General features: G+C 47.7%; 1 protein-coding gene across 2 annotated transcripts in view; it reads right to left on the bottom strand.

Annotated features, from left to right (window-relative positions):
* TfAP-2 (transcription factor AP-2) overlaps nt 1-25925 on the bottom strand; it is a 315358-nt gene that overhangs the window by 218095 nt on the left and 71338 nt on the right. The window contains exon 1 of one of the 2 annotated variants that reach the window (XM_075873237.1): nt 11634-14489. The exons of the other annotated variant lie outside the window; for it this stretch is intronic. Coding sequence (XP_075729352.1) covers nt 11634-11666 — 33 coding nt within the window. The 5' untranslated portion in view covers nt 11667-14489. Of the gene's footprint in view, nt 1-11633; nt 14490-25925 lie in introns of those variants that run through there. 2 annotated transcript variants of the gene reach the window in all.

Genomic DNA, 25925 nt, shown 5'->3' with positions numbered 1-25925 from the left:
TTGGAGAGGTGCCAAGTTGGTCACGCCACAGCTGCGCGTGAACGTCACACTCCCCTTGCAGTGCGCGCTCACATCACTTTCTCCCTCGCCCGCAGCACGCTCGCCGCAGCGCCCGCAGCTGCCGCCTCGCCCGTTCGCCCGCAACACCTGCCGCCACCACCGCTCGCTCCGCTATTGCGACCGCCACTTGCGAATCTTTCGGCGCTCACCACAGCACCCGCGTTGTTGGTGCCGCTCAACCCATGACGCAACCCGTCCGCAACGCTGTTGCTTCGCATCCAATCAGGGTTCCCATGGGAAGATGTCCAGTTTTCTTGTTATAGAAGGCACTATTGGCCGCGAGGGCCTCCACTAGAAAGGCCAGCGCTGCGGTCGTTTTGACGTCACAGATAGGATGCGTGCGCTTGCCTTGCTGCGTAGTAGTTGTGGAATACGGCAGCTTTGTTTTCGCGACACCACTTGCATCGTCCCCCATGTTCTGCATCGGTTGCGATGCCGAATAGACACAGAAGTGCCACCGAGGGCACCGATTCGTAGTTTGCCTGCCCATATTATTAAGTCTTACCGCTTCTTTAATTAAGCACTGAGCTTGAAAACAAACGGAATCACGCACGTTGACCATGGCAAAAGCGCAGGAAATGCGGTATTCTAGCAGACAACACAGCCAGTCATTTTATGAGTGACGTTATCACGTAGGTGGCGCCACAGTATGTCCTCGAGGCCAATAGCCGCAACCTGATTTACCCCCGTATTCACAAACGCTCCTCGACTCGACTTTCACCCTTCAGTTGACAGAGTTGAGCACTGCGCTGCTGCTCGGCTGAACATGACGCTGCGCTATTGAAGAATCGCAGCAGATTATCGCTAATATGTAGTCACTTTCCCTGCCTAGAGACGGCGCTCCCATCGGCCTTCGCAAGTGAAGGTGAAGCGTTGAGTGAAGGAACGTTCCAGAATATACGGGCGTTATAGAGTGCAGAGTATCGTCGAACGTCTGTTCTGGACCTATTCATTGGCTTTTATCATGTTGTCCATTAGTGTCATCGCACGGCAGTGCGTCGTTTCGTGCTACATCAAAGCTGTTCAAACGAAAGTCGCGTACGGCTCTCGCCGGAATTTCGTTCAAAATACTGGCCCACATTTCACCTGCGGGCATGGCGGTAACTACTTCGGAAAGGAATCTCGATAAGATCTTCGATAGCAACCTCACTAAATTCCGCGGACGTTTAATAACGCGGGTCGGTTATTGAAAGAAGAAGAAAAATAAGCGCTATCGATCAAAGCGGCCGGAATCGTCGAACGAGAGGCAAGAAAACTGGAGCAGCGCAATCGGTATAGGTTGCGAGAGCTGAACTGCGCAATAAACGCCTGGTTATACGGCGCAGCGCGTTCTCGATAGCTCGGCTAACGTGGAGACTCCCGCGCCCGAGGGTTTTCCAGGTGACTCCCTGTGTATACAGTGTATACAGTATGCACCTACAGAAAGATAACGGGTCGCAGCCTGAAAGTCTTAGGCAGAGGTCAAACTGCGTGACCTTTAGAATCGGGCTCGCCGCTTACGCAGATAGCCGCGGGGTTGGAGATCTTGGATCCACGCAGCCCTCAAAAAAGTATTAAGCAACGAGTCATTAAGTTAAACGCTATATCGTAGTGGGCTACTCGTGCTGTAGTCGCCGAGCGGATATGCTCCTTTTCAACGAAGGTTGCCTGCGTGGCACAACGATCCCCTCTGGCATGTTTCAAATATGCGCGACCCGTCAAAAAATGCGCTGCCGAAGCAGTGGCGTCAGCCATTACACTACCGCACAACGGCCCAGAAAGAAGGTTACGGTGCAGTGGTTCCACTGCGGAAAACACCCTTTGATAAAGCGATTATGTCACGTGATGACGTCATCAAGTGATGCCGAGTCAAGTGATTTCGCTATTGCGCCATGGCGACGTCGTGATGGCGTCACAAATTTTTGAAATTAAATACCTGCAAATCACTCGCGTCCACACCAACGACCCCGATAGTCAACAATCGCGTTTTATGAAGCACCCAAGGCTTCCACCTTAATAAGTGAATACAGCAATCGACCGTTTAGCCCTTCGATAGTAATGCCGAAGGACTCTGGTAATGCGTTGAAAAGGTCGATGCACCTTCGACCTTCACCGCGGTCGCAGGAGACGAGGAGAGCGTTTTCTGCCGGGTAAGTGGTGCCATGACAATTTAAAAGTTTTTTTTTTCCTCCATCCCTCCCCCTTTCTGCTCACCTCCCTCCGTGCATCGGTACACCGCATTGTAAGTTAAGCCGACAAGAGTCAAGCGCGTTAACCAAAATAAATGGATATTTCATTTGTAAGAAAGAAAAAAAGAGACAAAGAACGAAAGAAAGGAACGAAACAGGGGAATGACAGGGCATTACGCTGCCGCAGAAACAGAGCTGCCACGCTCGCTTTCGAGCGGCGAAAACACGAAAGGAGCGCCGCCTGGCCCGTGCAATCACTCAGAATATCTAAAAGCGTGCCGCTCCTCTCGGGTGCGGGGTGTTTACAAAAGCTTCCTGATGTTACTCGCCTCCATCCCGACAAACGGTTCTTTTCTTCGCTGGTGTCGCACTTTTCCTGCTTTCACCGTCTTTTTTTTTTCTTTTCTGTCAGTGCGTCAGTGTAACGCATGCTATTACAGAAGCGGTGCATGACAAACCACCCTGCCTCCTAAGCGAAATGCTACAACTGCCAGCTTGTTTACCTTCACACATTTCTTCCTTTTCCCTTTCTTTCTTTCTTTCTTTCTTTCTTTCTTTCTTTCTTTCTTTCTTTCTTTCTTTCTTTCTTTCTTTCTTTCTTTCTTTGATGTCAAGTTTCGCGAGTGGTTTACATTTATACACATTAAGGACATGTGCGGGCAGACGCGTTGACTTAGCTTGACTCGACTAATCTTCCTTCTCGTTTTTCATAGACACTTGCCGCTGGATTATAGGAGCATACCTGCAGACCTAGGCCTCCTCCACGTGACCCGAAGGCATCGGGGTCGAATACCGGTCGCTACGCCAGCATTCTGAAGGCGGCGAAATGATTCGCGTGGACCTAAACGGATGTCACGTGTCGCGGCCTCAGATGGCGTATAATAAAATCTGTCATCTTTGTTAGAAAAAAAGAAAACTTTTGACGATTAAGAGTACTTTATGGGAGAGCAGAAAGCCATCCCGAAAAGACAAAACAGAGCAAAACTGAGATCGTTTTAGAGTTGAGTGTTATATGATATACGGTCCTTGTCAGAGGCAGGCGGGTAATGTTGCCTGCGAGTCTTCCGTAGTCTACAGGTTGTCATTAAGGATGCTCTTTCAATGCCACGTAAGTTCCACCAACATGTAGTCAACAAAGTACGCCACAAATCCCCTTTTTTTGTTTTTCATAAAGTTGTTAAACATTATATACAAAGCAAAGTTCTAATGATTACGTCCGACTCAATTTTTGAAGGTGATTTTACTCTGTCATAGAACTCTCACGCATACAAAGATGTTTCTGAGTAAGCGTGGAGCACAGTGAGCGCCGATAAGATGTTTTACCTCAGCATTAAAGTCCATTTTCGCATGGCGCACGTATTGACATCGACACTAGCGTGACATCAGGCTACAGCGTCAATACTGGTGGTGACTTCACGCACCGTTGCGGAAAGTTATGATGACGTCACGTACCAAAACACGCAAAACGGTCACTTGCGCGTCACGAATGGTTGGGCGCCCAGGGGTGGAGTGGCGCCGTGTAAACGTAACGAGATCTTGCGTAATAACGTCATCGAGGTACGTAACAAAAGTAGGGTTGTACCTTAAAGCGCACCCAAATATACACAGTTGGAGGGGTGGTGCATACTTGGAAAAATCAGTGTAAGCACACTGGCCTCCAGCATTGTGCCTGCATCGAAATGCGGCCCCAGCAGCCGGGATTCGATCCCACCACCTTCAGGTCATCAGTTGGGCACCATAACCATGAGAATACCACCACGGTGCCTGAAGACAGGTTACAGTAGGAGTCGTATGACCATGTCGTAATGAATTTTTCAGGGAGCACCGAAATTTACCACTACATGTTTTGAGTCTTGAGTCTCTGCAGGGCTTGGCCTTCCATGTGACACACACACACACACACACGCGCGCGCGCGCGCACACACACACACACACACACACACACACACACACACACACACACACACACACACATTACTGTAGTTTGGTTAAAAAGTGCGTCGGCGTAACCCGTGCGGGAAAAAGCAAGGACATTTGAGCGGGAAGGTGGTGCACGGGCCGAGAGGTGCACTTCCTTTCTTCCCTCCTTCGTGAAGGAACACCCAACACGACACACGTGGTGAAAAGAGGGAGGGAGAAGATAAGACAACGCAGGGTGTCAACAAACAAACAGAAAAAAACCAGCAAAGGGAACCCGTTTTCCCACAGCCTTCAAAGAAGCGTGCCGACAAGTACACAAGCGTCCTCTACCGAACAATGACGCACCCAGTTAAAACGTGCTTGATGAACGAGAAGCATGAGTGCGTCTCGTGCCCTTGAAGAGCGTGCACGTTCACTTGGGAAAAAAAGCTAGCGAAGAACGGCGACTGTGCCGAGTTGACGGCAAAGAACGACAAAGACCGTCTAAAGAACAGTACACTGAGTGCTATTCGCAACTCAAATGAACATGAGGAGGCGCTGCGGAGTTGCAGCATAAGGTCCCTAGATGAAACAAGTTTCCAAGGTAGCGACACCCTCCCTTTTCCTCCTCGCCTATTTGCCTGAAGCGCCCCCTGGAAGGTTTAAAACTTTCATCCAAAAGCGAATGTTTGGGTTCTGTTGCTACGGTGAGTAGATGTAAATGAAACAAAATGGAACGAAATAAGACGTAGAATAAACAGTTACCTTTATGAACATAAACGGCACAACACAAGAGCAAGCGGGATGTGCGTTACTCAACCGGCAACGTTGGGCAGTTCTATACTTTACACCACTAGCCATGGCGTCTCGCGTAGTACATTTTAGTTCCACGGCCGCGGTATTTCGTCCAGTTCTAACTAGTCCACTTCGCCGATTGTGTTTTGTTCGTGATGTGACACAGTGAACGTGCTTCTTGCTGGATCCTGTAAGTGGCTTCAGGGCGTGACGTTGTGACGATTGATTACAACCGGCTTGTGCACACGCAAGAAAAAAAAAAAAACTACGACCAGACTGGTACGAACACTCGTCCAGGAGCACTGCGATGACGTTTTTTTTTAAATGTGCCCATTTGGACAATCGTGATGCCAAGTGATTCTGATGCGGTGCTGGGAACTTCCTGAGAAGTGAGAGTTCTACTGGTGAGGTGTCTCAAAGCAGCGCGTTTCGGCTCAAGCGGGAACTGGTCTAGAAAGAAATGTTTCTGAAGTTGCGTTGATTACAACCTACAGCTGTTCTGTATACGTGCATACCCACATGTATTTGTACCAACTGGCATGCACTAGACACGCATTAGACGCGCGCCTGGTGTTTCAATAAAAACCGACAAGTGAACTCGCTTCGCAGATCCGCGTCGACATACGTTGACGGAGTTGCACGAAATCATCCGCGTGAAATGGTTCATAGTTGCACTTCATGGTGCGCTTCATCTCGGAAAGCACGAGGTAAGTTGAAGAGAGCGAAACCATTTTCTGTTGTTTACGGCAACGCAACATTGCTGAAAAACGCAGATGTTGCATTGAACGAGCATGGCGAAACATTCTTGGTGGACTTAGCGCACACCGAAGCGCTCCTCCTCTTCAGTTCTGGCTACGATTTTGTCTTTGGTCACGGCGAGAATCCGGCTGGAGCCATATGCGCATGCGTACTCGTTTTGAACCTTTTGCATAATAATAAATAACACCACCAGCCATTTGCAAGATCACGTGCAAGTAATGCACCAATTACAGACGCGGATGGCAGAGAAAAAAAGGAGTAATCAAGAGAGTGAGGAGGACGGCTCGAGAACAATGACGCTACCTTGTTTCATCTAGGGACCTTAGCAGCATGGCGGATTCGCGGAGGTCACCGCGTCCGCTGTCGCTACCACAAATATTGAGTTTTCTGCAGTTTGATTGCAGTTCGCGCTGCTTAGTAGAAGGGGAGTGGTTAGTTGACGCGGAGCACCTTATTTTAGTCGGCAACAGCGGCCCCGCAAGCGCTAGCGGCATTCTTGAAGTGGTCGCCTTGTGTGGGCAATGCACAAGGCGCACCGCGTCTCCGCGAAAGTTGTTTAAATACTTAGAAGTGTGGCAGCTTGGGCTAGTTGGTATGGCATGACGATAGTTATAGCGCGAAAACAAAACGACGACACAGAGACTGTCGTCGTGAGTGTCTTTCGTGTCCTTCTTGTCTCTGTGTCGTCGTTTTGTTTTCGCGCTATAACTATCGTCATGTTTACACACTTCAGGCACCGCAGCGACATGTAGACAATGGATAGAATAGTGATTTAATAGGTTAGAGTTTACAAGTCAACACTGGTGCCTCACCTGTAAAGAAGAAATCTGCTTGGCCGTTCGTTTTGTCTTCACGGGCGGCACCATCCTGCCGTGCTCCTATACCGTATACGACTAGTGCTTAGACTGTTTAGACGTCAGTACGCAGCTTCCCTATATTGCCGCTAGGTGCCACATGAATTGCTTGAGTCGCAAATAGGAGAGGAAAAACGTCAGGAGCTCTTCTCCTCATGGAGTTTTAGATAGGGAACTCTGGCGCTAGTGGACATGGAAACTGCAACGCACGGCACTTCAGAGAGCATGGGAATGATGGGTAGTCCGCGGATTTGTCTAATCTTCGTACTTACGGCCGCGTTCGACTTGGCGAGGATTAGAGCTGCTTTGTCACGAAACGACAATCAGGAAATGTTCGGCAATTACGCTTCACCGCTTTAACCTTTTAGGGCTCAGCAATTAAATTCGGGTCCGCTCTTTTTTTTTTTGAAAGAAAAGAAAAACACAGCTATAAACAGAGCCCCAAGGACGCTCGAAACCCGAGAGCACGAAGATTACAGGCAAATACGTGTACTACCCATCATTCCCATGGTCGCTGCTTGATCTCAGCGCCGGAGTCCTCTCTAGTTAACTTTAGGAAACTATGCTTCTCCTAGCAGACATATGGGAGCAAGACTATCGTACCTAAGACTATTATGTTTGTTTTAGTTCACTTTACCAAAGACATGATATAGAGGAAATGGACATTGGCCGGGCATGTAGCCCTTAGACAGGATAACCACTGGTCATTAAGGGTAACTAACTGGATTCCTAGAGAAGGCGAACGGGTTAGGGGGAGATAGAAGGTTAGGTAGGCAGATGAGATTAAGAAGTTTGCGGGTATAAATTGGCAGCAGCAAGCACAGGACCGGGTTAACTGGCGGAACATGGGAGAGGCCTTTGTCCTGCAGTGGACGTAGTCAGGCTGATGATGATGACGACGAGGACCAAAGACATATGGACGCCACCATCTTGGGTTGTGAAGTCGATGGTCTCTTGCTTCGTATAATGCATCGTGATTGAATAAGGCCATGAAACATCGCATGCACCAACCCAACCATTTTCAGGTGTATGCGTCTACCGTAACACTGTTCGTTCAGTTGACAAAGATGCAAAGCACAATTGTTAACAGCTCAATATATGGCGACACTGAAACCCACCCGTAAGATAGTCTATAGACGTATGCGCGTCTGAACTGGTCCGAGCTGCTACTTTATCATTCTATCGCATAGCGCAATGCTCTATCTTAAATGTTACCTCCCTCCACGCAGGACATTAGACCTTCGTCCACGTGCTTATAACAACGCAACACTCAAGTTACCACCGGCAACAACGACAGTCATGCGTTCATAACGAAGCAACAACGAAACGTGGTAACGCGAGAAGACGCGTGATCTCGAGAAAAAAAAAAATATATATATATATATATATATATATATATATATATATATATATATATATATATATATATATATATATATATATATATATATATATATATATATATATATATATCAGATAGCCATGATCGAGACAGTATCCGTTGCCATGAAACGGCGGCTATAGATGCGCAAGTGCATGCATCGGCGCAGCACGGAGAGCCGCATCAGTGAACGCTCGTATATAGGCGCATACGAGTCATCGTACGTGAAAAACGATTGATGATTGATATGTGTGAACGCTCGTAGGCGCCTCGTTTTTCGCCCACGAGTCATCGTACGCGAAAAACGAGGCGCCTATACGAGTGGTGTCTGTTGTAGTTAAGATTCGCTGAAAAACGAGCCTTGTGCTCAGTGTATAATGTTGCTTCTTGGAGGTATAAATGAGTCCCTGAACGAAAAAGTACCCATAGCGCCCCAATATGTCACAATACTTGGGAGTAAATTACCAGTAGTTACAAGTAATCATTCGCTGAACACGATTATGGTGTTTCAGCTCGCACCACTTTCGCAGTACACCAAAGTACACCCTGTCGCGGAGTGGCGAGTGGTGCAAAAAGCTTGCATTCTTGCGCGAATAGCCGTCGTCTCATTGTAAAACGAGCAAAAAAAAAGGAGGGGGGGGGGGTGGAAAGAAAGCGGCATCGTTGCATTTCTCAGCAAAAGCATTTGCCAAACCGGACATATAGACGCGAGTGAATTATGGAATGAGTAACTGCCGCACTACGCGGCTATGACTAAGTGCGCCAAGAATGCCGCACTAAAGAACTTCAGAAAACCTCCCGAATGCTTGTAGACACGTACACGTGTATTTAAAGACCTGAATATGCACTGTGAAACACACGCCGTGTTAGATGAACGGCCTTGATACTTCCAACATGAATAAAAAAAAAAGCTTATTTGCAGCAAGAAGCCGGCATAAATGATTAGATTCCAGGACCTAGATTCCAAAACCACGACATCATTTCGAGGATAGCCTTACTCGGGAATAACATTGAGCACCTGGGTTTTACTAGCGTGCTCTTGAAAACGCGCAAAACGAAGTCAAAGCAGTTGGTGGCACATGATAGCCATACGAGACAAGGCAGAAAGGGCGTGCGACTGCATGGCACGGCAACGTGGGGAAAATTTAAAAAATGTCCATCGTACAGAGACGAATCGACAGATTATTTTCTCATTACGTCACGTGAACAGACTGCTGACTACTGGTGTAACAAATTCTGCCGAAAATATGGGAAATGCCGCGAGAAAATAACGCGCTAGTTCTTCATGTCTTCAGAGTCACAAAGGGTCCTTTCAAAACTGAGTTCACGGGTGTCGTTGCATTAATGTGCCGTCGAAACGAGGCCGCCTGCCGTGGCTAGCAATTGAACCCGCGCCCTCGAGTTTATCAGAGTAACGTAACCTTACCTCAGTTGAAGTATTAATGCAAACAAGAGGAAGAGACCTCTTGTCTGTGTGGGAGGCACCAACGGGCCAAACGACAGCCCTTCACGAAAACTTCCTCAGCTGACGTCACGTCGACGCAGCTCAGACCAGGCCAATCATCGAAAGCATACCTTGTGCTCATTTGATGCGTGACGACGCTGAAAGGTTCAGAGCCCTTACCGTGAAGATGGAGTCCGTGGAAGCTGTAAACGTGCATGGCAAGCCTGGTATATATAGTGAGTAATCCTTAGATAGCGAATATATATACTATCATTATTGACTACAACAAGCAAACAAAAAGACATTTATCAAAGATAACGGTGCTGTGTTTGGAAAAACAGCTGTCGATTTAAAGTGTTTTGAAAAATTGTTTAGCGATTCGGAGTACTTGGTACTCTACTATATATATATGGAAGAGCATTAAGCTGTCCCAGTTGTCGAATACCTCAAGGCAAGAATGGCACCGTCGCATAGCGAGTTATATGTCTTCTACGGGGGCAAACGAGGTCTCAATATGAAATTTTGTATTGTGTATAAGAGGCCGCGCTGTTTCAAAAGTACAAAGATGGTATGACGTTCGTGTCTAGTGCAACTGGTGGTGTATTTGGGGAAAAAAAGTTCACACCATTCTTTTTTTTTTTTCGGCGAAGTCATACATCTTCATACTTATTTCTGGGTATGTCCGTTTATTTTTAACGCAAGAACACTGATTTTGGTTCAGTTAATCGGTTCACCAAAGATTGTTGTTCAACGCGTCTTTTCTTGCTCGGACGCGATCTTTCATAACCTATAGCCAAACAGAGCTTCATTGGCGGTAAAAATTCTCGCGGAACGTGCTTTGGATGTTAGCGATGTGATGAATAAGAGCGAAGTTTCATCGTAGGTTGCAGCTTTCCACAGAACGTTGTTTTCGGGCAACGTGACGTCATCAATCTCTTTTATAGCATTGGTCAGCGTCAGGAATGGCCATGGCAGGTCACGGCCGGGCCAGAGGAGCGTCGCGCGCACAGAGTGGCCTGCCTATTCTAGTTCACTATAGCCCGGTCTTAGGCAGGCGTATTCCGTGACCACCGAAACGAGCATCTCGCTGCGAATTTTCGCAAACATCACTTTTTACTGATCTGTACAGTCATAGCGCTTGACACATTCACGTAGACGTGGCTGTTCTTCGACAGTTCTGCTCAGAGCGTGTCCCGCTATATATCTCTGTCATTAAGTCCACGGTAAACCAGAAACCTCTGTTCGCACAACACGGTTATAATTTCCCTTCAGGGAGCCAGCGAGATTCTACACGCGACCATCTTGATCATGAAGAATTGCCAGGTTCGGCGGAATGTCCGGCGTGTCGCGTTGCGTTAGCAATGACAATTATAGTTCATTCTCGGCCTGAACAAATAATTGACTCACACAGATAATTGACAATAAAAGAATAATTGACTTGTGACGACTAATAAATGCCTAATGGGGTTTTATCAAGTAGAAGTGTACGGAAACCCAAATAGCGCCAAGGAATTGCATTAACCCAAGTTGACGATGGGGTCAATGACCATAAACAGATGTATTGTAAACGCGAAAACATAGCCGCCGTAAATTACGTAAAATATATATATACGAACATTAAAGTAATCGCAGTCAGTATACGCTACGACCATAAGATATATTTTACAAAAAATGTGACGTCCTTAGTTGGTACAATAACAGTAGCACGACACAAACTGCGATGCCACTGGTCTTGGATGGTACCAGCATCTCTTGCTGTACGAAACGCAATTATCAAAGAAGCGTTGGATCGCGCCACATTGATTACACGTGTAACACAAAAGCCGAGACAGTCAACCAAACGCTTTAGTTTTTGCGTATGTGATTCGAAGACGACGCAGCTGACTTGCATACCATTGGACACCATACAGAGAATGAATAAATTATCCCATCTTTCGTTCTGGTACTCTATTCAATGAAGAGTGAGGTCTTTCGTATTGATTTAGACAGCAATAATTCACGTACCGGTCACGTGTTAATTAGTGACGAAAGGCCACAAGTTCACTCGTGAGAGTGAAACACACACATTGTAAGATAAAAGACAAATGTACAAGCTATGAGGAGTACAGTAATAAGATACTAAATCAAAGCGCGGAAGGACTGCACAAAGAGGGTCTCAGGTAAAAGAACCACTGGGTACTTACTTCGCCGATCACGCAATACGAACTATAAGCCCAGACCAGACATCGATACGGCTGGAAGCTATACGTACAGTATAGATATGCAATGCTCACCATTTCCTCGCCGTCGATTTGTAGCACGAGCATATACTCCTTCGGGCACGGGGGTGGGCACGTCGGCGGTGTCACGTGGTCCGTGTGGTGCGAGACGAGCACTACTGCAGCCGAACGACGAACGGCACAGCGGCGTCGCCGGTGGAGCTCGTATCCCGAGACGTCTCGACGGAGACACTGGTGGCGACACGTCGGACGAGCTGCCCGTCGCCGAAGCGGAAGGCGTCTTCGGACGGCAAATCGGTCGCTGCCATGGCGGCGGGCTCGCTAGCCCGACAGCTAGCCTTGTAGTGCGTATTCACACCGGAACACTACACAATGGGCAGACACTCCTGAACGCCCCGGCGAAATGGTTTAGAAAAAAAAAAGTGCGGCACTTTTTTTTTTTTTTCAGCGGCGACTTCTAAGGTGAGGGTACAGCGTCTTCTTCCGGGCCGCCGGCAAAGTATTGCCACAAGCTGTTGCCGCCACGAATGGATTTTCTTTTTTTTTCCCCTTCCTTTTTTTTTTCGCACTTCTCGGCGGCACCTCTCAACACTGAGGGTTGCGGTCTCGTTGACACTGATGATGTTTGGCGTTGAAGCAGGTGATCACGGAAAAGTAACGCAGCCTATGTCACTTGAGCATTTAGGCATTCGCGGCATGTTCAGAGACCTAAATGCCTTCCCCGGGACAGCTGTAAAGTGCCTCATACCTGTGTCTCACGGTCGCATTTGTCCCGTCCTGATTCGTTAGCGACCACTGCAGTATTTAGGGAAAAGATACGTGTATTTTTTTTTATTACGCTGTCCTGCGCTTCGTGTATGCGCTTTCAACTCGTTAGATTTAAGAGTTATTAGTGGGGTTTCACGGCAGTTTCAGGTAAGGTGTCTGACGAAACCAGCTTAGAGCTACATCAGCCTTGAATCCGAAGAGGTTATACTGTTTTATTCGTCTCAGTTAAAAAAGAAAAATGTGGTTAAGCTTCAGTTGCTTGAGCGGGAAGTTTGCAAAGGTCAGAATTCAGTGCAAGATGTGAAAAAAATTCAGAACACCTATTTAACGTCGGGAAAGTAGGGTACGCAACTATTCAACACTGGCAACAAGGTGACAGAATGTGGTTAGCTAAAGGCTGGATGTCCGTAAAGCCGAAACTATGTGAGAGGTCAGTGTGTTAAGGTTGTTGCTTTGCTCTAGTTACAAGATAACAGAAGTCATAAACACCACCACCAATGCTGGTAGTTCTTCTAACTCTGCCGCAACGTAAGATTAAAGGATGCTATGATGCGGTTCATATGAAAACTTACCACGCAATGATTGTTAAATGTTGAATTAAACGTGGTTATTAGAAGGTGGGAAGTTGAAAATTATTGTGAGCTAGGCACTGCCTGTCCCGTTTCCTTGCCTCGTTAGATAATGACTTCCATAACCAGAGATGGAACATCAGCGTTGCGTGTCTACTGAACTTGGACGCGGTGGTCGCTGACGCAGATGAAGATTTCCCCTTGAGTCACGTTTACAAAAGACGTTCACGAATCAGTTCTACTAACCGCACGCAGTTTCTATTTTGTCAAGTCACACAATTCCTAAAATAAGGGGTGTATTCAAAGGTACGCTGCGACATCCACTCTAGCTTTCGATGAACAAAGGGGTGTTCGACGCCACTAGCGCACTAATGTGGAACCTGTTGAAGTATGCCGCAGAGCGGGGAAAATTGCGCCTGCAGCATGCGCGGTGATGTTCCGTTCACGAGCGAGTGGAAGATTCTCGAAATCCGCCGATGGCTCAGTTTTGTATCGTTTTTTTCAAGAACCATTCGAGGGCCTCGAACACGGAGACTTACTCCTTGTCATTCGTGCTGCATCGAATGGTTGTTGTTGCAATCCAGTCAGATCCGATTACGCACGAAGCTCACGGCACTATACGTTGGTGAATGCACGTTCACGGCACCAGCTGACACAAGCGCATAGGTACCTCCGGGGTGGATGGGGCCATAGGTCATGCCACGGTATTTGTTCTTACCACAAGAACCGAATGCTTAAATACAAGCAAACGAGCACAGACACACACACACAACGTTGTGCGACCACAGTATTTCGAGGCTAGGGTTTTAGGTCACGTAGAGCATAAACGGACCACCTTGAAGAAAAGCTACAGTGTGAAGACCTCCAGGACACGCAGAAGACTTGGTATAATTACTGCCTTTTCTTATATAAATTGAGAGAACTGCAACGGCGAAGAGACAGTTGCAGACTCGCTTCAAGACACTTAGACTTCACACACTCGGAATTGGTGGGTCGGAAGTTATCATGTAGATGACCTTGGCCAGACCGCAGACTTTGTCAAGCAGACCGCACTCGGTAGCAGAAGACTCTCGGATGGAGGTCAGAATGCTAGCAGACGGAAGACTGAAGACTGGCAAGCAGACGACGCTGGCAAAGTAGATGGCACGGGCAAGCAGACGTTCCTACCAGAGGCCAGTCCAGAAGCTGTCCAGGAGCCGGTACGCGCGCTTCCGTTCACACTCCGGTCTCTTCGATGTTGACGTCTCCGCGCTTGAACCACAGGGTGCGCGAGAAATCCTCCAAGTTACACTTCTAGGCTTAAGTCGAGGAGAAGCCAGCTGGTCTTTCAGAACGATGCGCGCGCGAAGAAGGACGCGCGCGACACGTGAACTGAAGCAGCAGCAGCAGCCGAGAGCGACGCGGAGTAGCAGGCAGTCGTCGGCTGGCGCCGCGTGCTCGCTTCTGGCTTTGTGGTGGCGGTGCGGCTCTCCTCTCGGCTAGCGAGACATTCCGCCGTAAGCGGTCCAAACGGTCTGTGTAGAGGCAGCCCAGCGGCGCAAAGGGGACGCCCTCGCCAGGCCAGCGGGAACGTTCGGAGAGAGGATGGCTGGCCGTCTCGGACGACGGACCACCTTCTTCTTGCGTGTGTGTCGACGGCGGTGCCCTTCTCTTTCCCAGATGCCGCGCGACGACCACCACCCTCTCGGCAGCTGCCTCCCTCTTCGCCGAGCCTCTGGCATCAAGCGACTTGTAGCTCCGTTCCTCCGCAGTTTCGCTCCTAATTCGAGCAGGCTCGGGAGCAATTTACCGGTTGCAGAAGCCCGTTGCATTTTCGCGCGCGCCGATTGCATGCTGCGTGCCTCTGTCCGTGTCGACGTCGTCTTCCCTTCCCTCCTACTGCGCACTTGCTGTCTTCCCGTACAAACCTCTTGTCGAAAACTATTCTTTCGAAGCGTAAACCACTTGCCTGATCTTGCGCTGGTATGTGTCACATTCATTTCATGTACTCGTGCCAAAGCGACATCTTGCCTGATCTCCGCGCCATCATGCGCTAAGTAAGGTCTTCTAGGATTATTACTCTACTCTGTTCAGGTGTAACTAAGCTCTCCTGGTCGTATACCTGGGCCCTTATATGTCTTTTTAGTCATTCGACTGTTCCACGCACTTGTCGTGCGGTAGGCGCACGCAAGAAAAAATAAAACAAAACACATGATAGTGTAGGAATATGCATGACTCAATGAAAATAAACGCGCCCATGTAGCCGTACTATACATTTTTGTGATGTCCCTCTACTTGCATCATCGGACTTTTCTTCCCTGAAAAATGCATGACATCTCCGTACACTCTCATGAGGCTAGTTCACCTTCCATGTATCTCGTGCACCCCATCTGAGCATTGTTTTCCACGCAAAGCCTTCCACATATAAGTTTTTTTTTCTATTCAGTACTCCCTCCGCTATACACAGCTTACCGATCCCACCTCGTTTTTTCTTGCTACTTTATATAAAATCTAAAAAAAATCACAGCATATCTACGGAGTGAATGATGATTGGTGGGGCGCAGCGTTCGTCAGTCTGTCTGTCCATTCGTTCTTGCGTCCACCTATCTGTGTGATCCTTGGTGCATCCGTCCGTTTGTTCATTCGTCTGTCTGTCCGTCCATCTCTTTTTGCGGCCATCCCTCTGTCTGTCCATCCGTCCGTGTGCCCCTCTGTCTGTCCGTCCGCGCGTGTGTCAGTCCGTTCGTCCGTCCATATGTCTAGAGAAAACTCCAAGCACAGCCATCTCACATCTTTTCATCATGTATTCATCATATACAAGTGCCCCCCATCCAGCAGACATTGTAAGGACCGCTATTTCGGGTATGTACCACTGGTGGTTACGTACTACGAGGGACGCACAAGCCACGCCATAAGGAGCTTCGCCCCTAAAACTTCATCTCACATCACAAGGCGATAAGCCCAAGCAAGACGGAAGCACAAAGTAGATCGAAGTCCTTAAACAGGGGTTGTCCCTGGAACTCTTGTTTCGACAAATGACCTTGTCTTCTTGAAGACAGCGTCTGCCCATTGGTCATGGGTTCGATCCCGGCAGCGACGGTCGCGTTTCGGTGGAAGGTAAATGTTAGAGGCCAGTGTACCGTGCCACGTGACTACACGTTTAGAGAACACCAGGCGATCGTCATATGCCTGCGCCGGGCTCGCCTTCAGGGAGGTGAAGGTTGGTCGCTGCGGCCCCGTCCCAAACGCATCCCATCGCATTGCCACCGCCAAAAAGCCCACGGGCTCGTCTCGCCCCCGTTCTTATCGGCTCCCCGCTTTTCCGCCCCGTGTGGTTTTTTTGGACGCTGACGCTCTTAACAGGCATGGGCAATGCGCATGTGTTCTCCTCGCCCTGCTTCCACAGTGCGTGCTGCATATAAGGGCCCATCGGACCGACAAGGTGTCGGGTAAGTCTTCTGATGTGAATCGTTCTCACTAGAACTTTCCCACAAGGCTACTTTCAGACAGGTAATTGACTAATGACCAAACAGCGCTCTTTTGGAGGTCCGAGCACTGGGTTCAATATATTGCGCGACGTTAACAGGTCGTGGCGTGTCATGTCCATTTGTCGTTGAAACACTTGTCTCTGTCTTTTGTCGCGGTACGCGTGGTATTCGAGCAACATGTGCTCCTCTGTTTCTGTGCGGCTACAGTTATCAGAGCAGGACTTTGCGTATACGCCATATGTGGTACGAATTACCGCTATGGTATGCCGCGTTCAGTCGAAGACGATGATATAGCGTCTCTATATAGGTGGCGAGCGAGTGAATGGGGAATGTTCACTATGAACCCGCCCGCTTTCCTTAACGTGTATGCTCTGTTAAAGCATTAATGCTGTATGCCGCTGAATCAAGTTGAGACGTTGGCACACCGTTCACGGTTAGGCATGCAGCAGCGACGGTGGTTAAGAACGTGTCGTCACCTCTCGTTAGCGAGCGCACTTTAAAGTCATCCCGTCGACTAATCCGCGCTACTTCTTCTGTGATACAAACCACAAGCAAACACCTGTTAACCGAGCCTAACCTAATCTCTGACATTCTATATCTATTTTAGACTATCGTGCAGGCTGTAGGAGCGCAAAGGTATATATATATATATATATATATATATATATATATATATATATATATATATATATATATATATATATATATATATATATATATATATATATATATATATATATATATATATATATATATGCTGAAGACACGACGCACCACCTCACACGCCTCAGAATACGCGAGTCTCTCTCTCTCCCCCCCTCCTACTTCGCTGGGTCGGTGATTAATTTGTCAATGCGCGGGAATCCGTTGACCCAATTGCGCGGCGCGACCACTGAACTGAGAAAGGAAAGAAAAATAAAGATGCGGAGGATTTATTATGCCCGCTTCGAGAAAGAGAACACGCGGTGTATAGCGTTCTTTTTTCACCGGGTAAATAACATTTGAAGGCTGCACGCCTGTGCAAGTGGAATGGGTGGAAAGCAATGACGATAGCCAAAGGAGGAAGGACGCGGAGAATCGAATTTTTTTAGGGGCGAAGCTCCTTAGGGCGTGGGCTGTGCGTCCCCTGTAGCCTGTATGTAGCCACCTCTAGTTTAGTTCTTGCAGTGTTCACTAGATGGCGGTACCGTCCCCTGTATGTAGCCACCTCTAGTTTAGTTCTTGCAGTGTTCACTAGATGGCGGTACCGTCTCCTGTATGTAGCCACCTCTCGTTTAGTTCTTGTAGTGTTTACTAGATGGTGGTACTTGTAGCTGATGATGAAAAGATGCAAGATGTTATAAACTAGAAAGCGGTACTTGTAGTTGATGAAAGACGCGAGATCTTATAAAATAGGAATGATGTCACATATGGCGCGTGTCATTGGTTGAAGGCAATCGTTCGATTTAGTGCGGCGACGTACGCTAGGGGGAGCGATGTAATAAAATCGAGTGGGCAAAATGTACAGAGGATTCATGGTTTACCAGGTTTACCTCCGGAGCTTCGCCCACTCATCATCATTCACTTCGTGGATATGGCGGAATTTTTTTTCTTGACTACTAGACCATAACGTTCGGGATTTGATCTGAGGCAAAATATATTGATTATAATGAAGTAGTCAAACTTTGCTAAAGAAAAGAACTCATGGGGTCCCCTATGCCATCTTGAAGTTGAAATTGGAGTGAAGTGAACTTTATTGCCACACAGATACAAAACACGTTTAACCAGGAAGGATGGTGGGATACAAGCTGCATATAGGCAGCTTGACTCGTCCCACCTCCTCGAACAATAACAGCAGCAGAAACATTAAGAATTCTCACTTGTCGCAATGATTGCGTAGACATACAGAATGGGCATATTTATTTTGCTTCCAATACAGAAACGTCTTTCTCTTGGTAGTCAATGTACTTACCCCTGTATTCAGAAACGCTCCTTGACTAGAATTCAATCCTTCACTTGACTGAGTTGAGCACTGCGCCACTGCTCGACCGAAATTGACGCTGCGCTTCTAAAGAATCACTGCAGGTTATTGACGATATGCAGTGACTTGGTCTGCCAAGAGACGGCGCTCCCATCGATTGATAGATAGATTGATATGTGGGGTTTAACGTCCCAAAACCACCATATGATTATGAGAGACGCCGTAGTGGAGGGCTCCAGAAATTTAGACCACCTGGGGTTCTTTAACGTGCACCCAAATCTGAGCACACGGGCCTACAACATTTCCGCCTCCATCGGAAATGCAGCCGCCGCAGCCGGGATTCGAACCCGCGCCCTGCGGGTCAGCAGCCGAGTACCTTAGCCACTAGACCACCGCGGCGGGGCGCGCTCCCATCGACTTTTTCAAGTCAAAGTGAAACATTGAGTGAAGGAACGTTCTAGAATACGGCGGTTAGAGTTAATGTTACTGTTGAGTAAAGTAAATTAATGCATATGGCTCATTTAGGAGCAAGAAACGGTAACTCCAGATGTATTGAACATCTCCTGTCCACTTTCGACATATTTCTGCAGCTAATGCGCTTTTCATGCCCCCTAAAAGGGACACCAAAGAGAAACAATGACTCGGTTTAGGTCGATAAACTGCACTCTGAGCACTCCAGTGCCAAAAGTTTTACTGTCGTAGGTTCATTATTAGCGGAGAAAATCAAGGTTGAAGTTTTGTTTTTGAATTTCGCACCAAAATCTCCAAGCGTGACGTAGAAAACTTTCAAAATGTATTTTTGGTATTTTTGTGGGGTTGGCTTAATGACGTATTCCGAAACACCACATTCTACATTTATGGCACCCACAGATTACGATGTGTATCATTATTATCGATTGGAAAGACCCAGCAGAAGACTTCAAAATTTCTTACGTGACGGTGTTTGGTGCATGGAATCCCAAGGTGACGTCACCACCCACATTTTCTCTTCGCACGTTTTCTCCCTCACTACAAGCGTCGTGTCATGGTGAGAGTGGCGTGTTCACAACAGTGGTACTGTACTTTACTAATTCCTCTTTCAATCCTCCTCCTCCTTACTAATACAGGAAAGATCGTTTCATTCCTCAGTGTCCCTTCAAAACAGGCACTGTTCGCTCGAATATCGAATGGTTGCAATCGCTCAGGCAGGAAACTTGGGGCGTATACCGATTACAACCACACGGGGGCCATTCAATCTACGCGCAAGAACGATGGACTGTGACGTGTTTCTCTGTCTCTCTCTCTGTATGTGTATGTGCGTGTGTATGTGTGTATCCGTGTGTGCGTGTTGCGATCGCTATCTCGTACTTTCGAGCTTTCTGGAATCTTCCAACTTCCAATCTCCTCGTCCCTTTCGACACTTTGGGGTAGCATACCGGTTATCTTAAACTGGCCAATTCTGCTGCCTTCCTCTTCCACTTTTGTCCCTCTATTTGGCGCTTTTTCTGAACCTATAAGCTGCTGGAGCATATAGGACTTATGAGCTTCTAACTTTTTACTGATAATTGGTAGATATGTGGGGTTTAACGCCCCAAAACCACCATAATATTATGAGAGACGGCGTAGAGGAGGGCTCCGGAAATATTGACCATCTGGGGTTCTTTAACGCGCACCCAAATCTGAGCACACGGGCCTACAACATTTCCGCCTCCATCGGAAATGGAGCCGCCGCAGCCGGGATTCGATCCAGCGACCTGCGGCTTCTTACTAATGTAGGTAGTAAATAGGCTGCAACAACCTTGTACTGACGTAAGTATTAAACAGGTAATAAAAGGCTTAGTAACGGTTCCACAAACTTGGCAGTCACTGCAGCTGTATACCTATTTGTTTGCAATTACTAACGTTTTACAAGCATTTATAAAGAGTCTAGTTGAACATTGATTCTCTTAATTTAAAATCGCACGTTAAGCCAACGAAACGGTTTTCTCATTATTTTATTTAAATTCTCGAGAATTCACTTCAGACTTTGCCGAAGTATAGAGGTGCCCTTAATCTCGCTTAAAGTTTTCAGTTTATGGTTCCTATCACAACTGGCATGCCAAAAAAAAAAAGTTAATTCCGCAGACTTCTCAGTTGGGTGTGGCTTTCACCCGATTTCTGAATGCATTCCGCACGGAGACAGCGGAAACACCGCTATAACAGCTATAGCAACCGCTGCTGTTGACGAGGAAATCATCAATCACTACAGTCGGTCGGTGCCCGCAGTACTGTGGGCAGAAACTCCCACTCTCCGTAAACCAGTTGGACAGCCAGATTCTGTCGCAAAAGATGATTAAGGACGCAGACGTGACCCGTCGTCCGTACCAGAAGGCGGCTTGTAGAGCGTAACACCGTTTTAAACGAAATAGCCGTCTCTGGCGGGCTCCTTAATCTATATAGGTGACAGACCTAATCTCCGAAGTCGGCATTCTCAGATACAGTTCAGCGGAAACACAAGCATGTCTAATTACATAGAGAGATGGAGAGGCCATGCTTCGCGCTCCACAGGTGTTAGGGGAGAAGCGCAAAAGGCGAGGACAGGAAAGGGACACATAGTTTATTAACAGGGTGAATCCCGAGAGGGAAATCCAAACTGATTGTAATAAGTGTAATGACCTCATTACTCTAGAACACATTTTTTGGTAGTGCCCACGGGCTTTGAGCAGAGCTGTGACCCTGCTCGAGTCCCTGACACGATTCATTTTAGGGGGTATACTTTTTGGTAGACTGGACGCCAAGCAAGGTCCTAATCTGCCTTGACACCGCTATCTAGTGTTCATGCTCGTGGACATGTGGTGCTCCTACCTCGTGGCCAGGAATAAGTACGGTGACCGCAAATGATGTGCACTGACTCCCTGGGAACTGAAGCGATTTCGTGCTCTCCGAAAGCCTCGCGATGGAAGGATCGCTGCCAGGACAAGTCCTGGTAGTGTCAACGAGAGGTGGGCAGCGTCAAGCCAGGTTTGATCTTCAGGAGTCGGGGAAATGTTTTTTTTTTAATATCATACCATACAGCACCACGTAGCGCTACGGGTGGTTCTATGTATGTCTCTTCTGTTCCTGTTTTTCGCACTGCTCTCGTGGTACACGTTCCGCCAACTAGGCGACAAGTTCACCTTTCTACAGGTCAACACACTCCCACATTTAACAAAAAAAATATTCTCACAAGCCCTGCTCAATTCTCTCTACAATGACGGTTCTGCGGAAAACACGTTTTTCTTTGGACTGTAGTAGGATGCTGCGCAAAATCACCACTGAAACCCCTTAAGGAGCGTTTACCTGTCATATATGGCTGCATTCGGCTCCACACATTGCCAAGTGCCTCCATATATGGCCCTAATTTTATCCGTATATGACTAATGGTAGCCACCTATACACACTCACCCACTCGTATATGGCAAAAATAAAATTAGACGGTGTGAATTACCATGAAGGATATGTAAGAGGGAAACGTCACTCGCAACTGATTTTCTTGTTGCACAACCTCACAACAGGAAGGACGTTCTTTCGTTTCGCCTACCCTCATTGTTGGTTTCCACCGTAAAATTTTGTTGTAACATGCACCAACTAGCCCCAAAACAGGTTTTACTGAATCATGCAAGGACGCATAGAACTTATATAAGTGCCATATATCGTATTTTCGGAATGCTAACCTCTCCACCGAGGTTTAGGAAAGAGTGTTGGCCACCTCGAACCTCTATAATGAGCTTAGGTTGGCAACGAGGAAATTAGAACGAGGCCAGATCTCGGGGCATCGCGTAGTAATTAGGTATGGCTTTCCCGAGTTTTCTTCTCAATTACAGACCTTTATTCTCTCTATTTCCCTAAAACTTTCTGATCTCGCTACATGGCGTCATCCCTGACGACTATGCGTAATATAAAAAAAAAGTGTTCATGTGGCTGAATCTCAATGGCAATCATGGGCGTGCGCAGGGTTCCATTTCAGGGAGGAGGGGGCAGGGGATCGTCGCAGTGCACTCACCTCCTTGTTTGGTCAATTTATGGGGCTGACTTCGCACCCCCTCCCCCTGTTGGGCGACTAGGTGTGAGGCGCCCCCCCCCCCTGCCCTGCCCCCCCCCCCCGTTCGCACGCCTATGGCAACAACCTGTGTTTGCCGTATCAGTTCTCATCACGCGAAGACGCTTCTTGGTAAGCCAAAAAGACGCGGAAGACATTCTTGTTGGCCACGCCGCGTTCACGTTTCCGCACCTACTCGCTGGGAAGTCCGATTTTGACGCAGTTTAGTGGGGCGTGCATAGATTTTCATCATTGAGGGTAACCTACCGCGAAAAGATAGATGCCTTACACCTCTGTTTAAAAAAAATTGTACAAAATACGCCATCTTTGCACGTGGGATGAAATGCGCAAATATTTCAGATCTTGCTTTCCAGCAACGTTCAAGAGATAACTTTACCGTGGATCTCCTCTAGAAGAGAAAATGGAAAAACTAAGACTATAGGTATCGCACTTTACGGCTTCTCTACCAAACAAGGTGGATGTAGAAGGTACCTCCCGGACTCTTCGCCGGCGATCACACGACATCTCCCAACCTTTTTTCTTTTTTTTTTGTCTCCAGCGGTGAACCTTTTAAATTGCCGTGACTGGCCGATTCTTGTGCAAGCTGCTGGATTACATCTCCAAGGGAAAGAGTCATTCTTTCCCGGAGCTGCGAGCCCTTTTTTTTTTGTTTAAAATTTATGTACTCTATTCGCACAACCTGCGATTGTATGTGCTCGTTACACAAATTCCCGGCACTGCCAGATTTCTTTCTCCTTAATGTTGTTTTTTGTACTATAGCAGATTGTGTGTGTGTTCGTCTACGCACACACCACATAAAAGCCCTCGCATACCTGTACGAGCGTGGTGAACAACCAGATCGGGCTCCGAAGGGCCACAGCATGCGTGTTCGCGAGCAGAGTCAATTTCTGTAGCTCCCCCTCCTCCCCGCTCTATACCCCCCCCCCCCCCTACCCTTGAAGAAGGGTGAGAAGGCGGTACGCGGTAGCGACAGACAGCAACAGCGGTAGCAGCTGCTGCAGAAGCCGGCATCTTACGCCAGAGATGCCGCCCAGAGATAGAGCCGAACCCGATCTCTTCACACAAGTCACCCCGGCGCGCAGATTGTATACATATATAAACGCACGTATCTCGCGCATTCTCCGAGAGCTCCATCCACCGTGGGCGTCGAAATGCCCGCCCCCCCTGTCTAACAGGAAACTTCGTGCACACACACACACACACACACACACACACACACACACACACACACACACACACACACACACACACACACACACACACACACACACACACACACACACACACACGTGCACATACGTTCACGGTAAGCTAAGGCACACGTGGGCCTCATCTAATGGAACCGGCGCGAACAATGTAACAAGCGACGGCGCCAACCCGACAGCTCCCTCAGAAGCTCAGATACGACATGTATATTTATTGATTTATTCACACTTCGCTTTAATCGCCCTAAGGTATTTCGTATAGAGGGAGGCAGACAGGAGCCGCAACATAACACAATTAGGAACAGATAGAACTACACACAAGATAGTTGCAACTCTGCGTGAGGAAGGGAAGTCGGAATGAAAACACCAGAAGCAAAAGGCGCTATAAAGACAAGTAATGAGAAGAAAGCCGCGGCTAGCTTCAATGATTGTTAGGGTTTGAGGTCCCCAAGCCACCTTATGATTATGAGAGACGCCATAGTGGAGGGCTCCGGTAATTTGGACCACCTGGGGTTCTTAAACGGGCACCTAAATCCAAGCAGACGTGCCTCAAGCATATTCGCCTCCACCGAAAATGCGTTGGCCGCGGCAGGGATTCGACCCCGCGGCCTGTGGGTCAGCAGCCGAGTACCTAAGCCACTAGATCACGGCGGCGGGGCCTTATTTCGATAGTCACTGAACGATTTGTTTTGCGAATGTGCAAGGTATAGTAATTGCGTTCGTATACGAACGCAACGTGTTGAAAAAACAAAGATGCATCCAGTCCACTCATTAACGGCACTGTCGATGCCTCATCACAGATGAAGGGGCTTCTAAACTCTAGCGTCGCCAATCACTGAGCGTCCTAAATCTGCTATGCGCATAATTACACTGAATCACGAACACTCAACGAACGACTCTACGAACAGTGTCACGGTAGACACATGCGCGTGAAAACAGTGTGGTTGGTGCATAAGAAGTTCGATGGCCTTATTAATTCACGTTGCATTATACAAGCACAATAAAACAACGGCTTAACATAAGCCAAAGATGGCGGCGGCGCCCGCATGCCTCAGTAGGTAAAATAGCCTATAGGTATACACAAAATCAGTACAAAGGTGAGCCTATCAGTACAAAGGTACAAAGTACAAAGGTACAAAGTACAAAGGTACAAAGGTACAAAATAGCCTATCAAGCGTATACACAAAATCAGTACAAAGGTGAGCCGCAAAGCCTGGACACGCGAGACAAATGAATAAAAAAAGATTAAAAAAAGAAGAAAGCAACTGCGAGAAGAACAATGTAGCAGGATGCGGCTTCAATGAGAAATGACTCTTTTTTTTTTTTCCAGAGCTGAGCTATCTCTGTGTGCACGTATCTGCACGTCCATCTACTTAGGCACACGGACGCGGTATGCCTCGGCGACACATTCATTGCATGCCCGACTCTCTTTGCGCCACGCAGTCTGTGTGCCGAGCGAACGTGCGCCGCATCTCGCAAGTAGAGTTGCGTGCAGTGCCGCAGAGCCCGTAACGACGGTATACGAGGAATTCAGCCTGTCACGCGTAGCATCGCAGTGTAGTAGTCAGCTCTCCGGTTTTTCGCGTATCGCTCCGTTATGTGCACAATGGGACGAGTCACAACGGAACGAGTGCTAAACGGCACGAACGCTCGCCCCCTTTATGCGTCCGTCAAAAGAAATGTAGAACACGTGGACGAGAACGACACAACGGGACGAGCGCTTGTGCCGTGGCGCTCGTCCCGTTGTGTCGTTCTCGTCCCCGTCTGCTAATGCGACGATTACTTTTGATGGACACATAAAGACGTGTTGGTATGTATTTATATGTGTGTTTCGTTCTTGCTTCTGACTCGTGGTGCTATAGGCTGCATAGTTTTTCCCAAGTGCCACACTTTTGGCTTCTAAGGCTATCGTGCTTTTTTTTTTTTTGATCTGATAAACAAGGTATTCCATCGGAAATGCAGCGATTAGATAAGGCTGCGCATTTTCGTACAAACGTATTGACATTTGTACACTCGTAAAAATTAGGTTTCCTCAATATCAAAAAAAAAAAAGCTAACAATGCGCCGTGCAAAAACATCGCAGCACTATATACTGAAGTGACAAGCGCAAACATTTTACGTGTCACGCATTATAACTATGACTTTATTATTATGGCGATGTTGCGTCGTAGCGGCTGATGCAACATAGCGCGACTGCGCTGTTTATCCGCTAGGCTCGAGGGCGTCGGCTCGATTCCTAGCAAAGTCGTGCGCATTTCGATGAGGGGGGAGAGGGGGGGGGCGTAGAGAGAGACAGTTCAAGAAGACCCGTATACTTGTA

This window comes from Rhipicephalus microplus, chromosome 9 (genome assembly GCF_043290135.1).
Source record: "Rhipicephalus microplus isolate Deutch F79 chromosome 9, USDA_Rmic, whole genome shotgun sequence".
Lineage (NCBI taxonomy): Eukaryota > Metazoa > Arthropoda > Arachnida > Ixodida > Ixodidae > Rhipicephalus > Rhipicephalus microplus.
This window is presented reverse-complemented; position numbering and strand designations above follow the sequence as displayed.